This window comes from Pteronotus mesoamericanus, unplaced genomic scaffold (assembly GCF_021234165.1).
Source record: "Pteronotus mesoamericanus isolate MK-2021 breed Mesoamerican mustached bat unplaced genomic scaffold, CSHL_Meso_final contig_1189, whole genome shotgun sequence".
Lineage (NCBI taxonomy): Eukaryota > Metazoa > Chordata > Mammalia > Chiroptera > Mormoopidae > Pteronotus > Pteronotus mesoamericanus.
Genome location: NW_026555038.1, coordinates 2373674 through 2376445, shown reverse-complemented (window position 1 = coordinate 2376445; position 2772 = coordinate 2373674). Strand labels below are relative to the sequence as shown.

Sequence of the window (2772 nt, the reverse complement as noted above, 5' to 3'; positions counted from 1 at the left end):
AAAAACAGTATTGAGATTCCTCAAAAATTTAAGAATAGAGCTACCATATGGCTCAGCAATCCCCCTTCTGGGTATTTACCCCAAAATTTTGAAAACATGTATTGGTAAAGATATATGTACCCCTAAGCTCATTTGCAGCATTATTCATGGTGGCCAAGACATGGAAACTACCTAAGTGTCCTTCAACAGATGATTGGAGACAGAAGATGTGGTACATATATGCCATGGAATACTACTCAGCCATAAGAAAAGTTGAATTACTGCCATTTGCAACAACATGGATCTTGAAAATATCATGCTAAGCAAAATAAATCAGACAGAAAACACAAGAACCATAGATTTCACTCATATGTGGGATATAAAACAGAAACTAAAAAAACTCTTCAACAGAGACACAGTATAATAGTTACCAAAGGGGAAGGAAGATGAGGGGAGGTAGAAGAGGGTAAAGGGGGTCAAAGTATATGGTGACAGAAGGAGGCTTGACTTTACAGGGTGACCATACAACACAATATGCAGATGATGTATTATAGAATTGTACACTTGGAGTTTATATAATCTTATTACCAATGTCACTCAATAAATTTAATAAACTCTTTTAGAAGTATGCAGCATACATTTGAAAAGATTGAAACATCCTAAAAAAAAAGGTAACCTTTCTTCTTCATCTAAAAAGGAACAAGGTCATGAGAATTAGCCCCCATAAAGGTTTCTTCTTGGGACTCCTTGATGTATTTTGTTAATTAGATTCCTGAAAGGAAAAAACTAGTTGCTGGAAAGAGCTTTCAGGTACCTTTTGATTTGACTGGAAGAAGCTCACCTGCAGAAGGTACTGTGGGAGGAATCCTGTTGGTCACACTCAGATCACAACACACCAGAAGCTTTACAACTACCAGAATCATTGATTTCAGCCCTTAGATTATCTGCACAGCACAGACACCACCTCTTCAGATGATGAGTTCTTGGATGGCAACACTATTCTTTATTTCCCATTCAAGGAATTTCAGATGCTTCCAGCTATTAACTAAAAGACTGCATTAAAAGAGCATAGAACTTGAAAATATTTGTACAATACTTGTAGATGCAACAAATGGTGGGTAAAGTAAGGCTAAATCAACTATTTTTTACTAGATATTCCTGTCTTAATGAATGTACATTTATTCTTTACACTGAAAACTTTCGTGAGAATAGCAATGAAATTTATGAGTCTAGAATACTATGAATATAAAATGAAATTTACTTAGTATATTATCCATTCATCTGCAGAAGAGGCCCTCATTGTACAGTGTTTATTATTAAAATCAAATTACTTTAGGACCACCGATGTGTTCTAGCCATCAGTTTTCTCATGGCCTCTTTCACCTCCTTGTTCCTCAGACTGTAGATGAGAGGGTTCAGCATTGGGATCACCACGGTGTAGAACACAGACACCACTTTGTTTTGTTCAGTTGAGTAGCTGGACTTGGGCATAACATAAATGAATGTGATGGTCCCATAGAACAGGGTGACCGCTGTGAGGTGGGATGAGCAGGTGGAGAAGGCTTTTTGGCGCCCCTCAGTGGAACACATCTTCAGGATTGAGAAAAGGATGTAGACATAAGACAGAACAATGATAAACACAGTGACCACAATGATGGAACCAGAAGAGATGGCTGGAATTATTTCAGAAGTAAAATCATGAAAACAGGAAAGTTTCAAAAGTGGTGAATAGTCACAGAAAAAGTGATTGACTTTATTTGGTCCACAGAAGGATAGACTTAATGAACAGCCAGTAAATGTCCAAGCATTCACACACCCACCCAAGTAGGAAATCCCCACTAAGAGAATGCACACCCTGGGGGACATGTGGGTGGAGTAGAGCAGCGGGGAGCAGATGGCCACATAGCGATCATAGGCCATGGCGGCCAGCAGGAAGCACTCAGCTGTCCCAAATGTGACCACAGAACAGAGCTGGGCTATACAACCGGCAACACGGATAGAGGTTCCTTCCCTGAGGAAGCCCGTGAGCATAACGGGTGTGACCGATGAGGAGTAACCAATGTCTACAAAGGCCAAATGGCAGAGGAAAAGGTACATTGGGGTATGAAGCTGAGGGCTGCTCCTGATTAACATGATTATGCTGACATTGCCCGTTAAGGTGACAATATATATTCCTAGGAACACAATAAATAAAATGGCACAAATTGTAGTATTCTCTGTTAACCCCAAAATAATGAATTCTGTCACAGTTGTATAGTTTCCAGTCCCCATCTATACTGGAAATGATGCCCACTGAAAGCAAAACAAGTGGATATTAGAATAGAAGAAAATATTATAATTTACATACTTATTTCATAGTGGCTCTATAATAAAAATTACGAAAACATAGACACACTAGGGTAAATTTGGTACAAAGTGTTTCACACACAATAGCTCATATAAAACTTCACAGTATATATATTTATTGATCTAGACCAGGAATAAAAAAAAATTTAACTTAACAAGCCTAGCTTATCCTCGCATCATATTGTTAAGTACCAAGGTGTTTCTTGAGCCATAGAGACCAACTAAAATTTCAGAATAATACTTTTTCTTCAAGTATTAAATGTCAAGAAGATTGAATTCACACACACGCGCACACACACGCACACACACACACACCATCACAGTCATGTGTTCAACCAGTTACATGGCACAGTTTTATTCTTAACAGAAATGCTTGAATAATTACATGTGAATTAACTGAACAATAATATGCTATGTTATGAATACCTTGTAATTATGAGCCTTAGC

General features: G+C 38.1%; 1 protein-coding gene across 1 annotated transcript; it reads right to left on the bottom strand.

Annotated features, from left to right (window-relative positions):
• Positions 1-1311: 1311 nt before the first annotated feature.
• Positions 1312-2250, bottom strand: LOC129077868 (olfactory receptor 508). Its single transcript, XM_054582461.1, has one exon. It carries the CDS (start codon positions 2248-2250, stop codon positions 1312-1314), a length of 939 nt encoding a protein of 312 aa, XP_054438436.1.
• Positions 2251-2772: the final 522 nt, after the last annotated feature.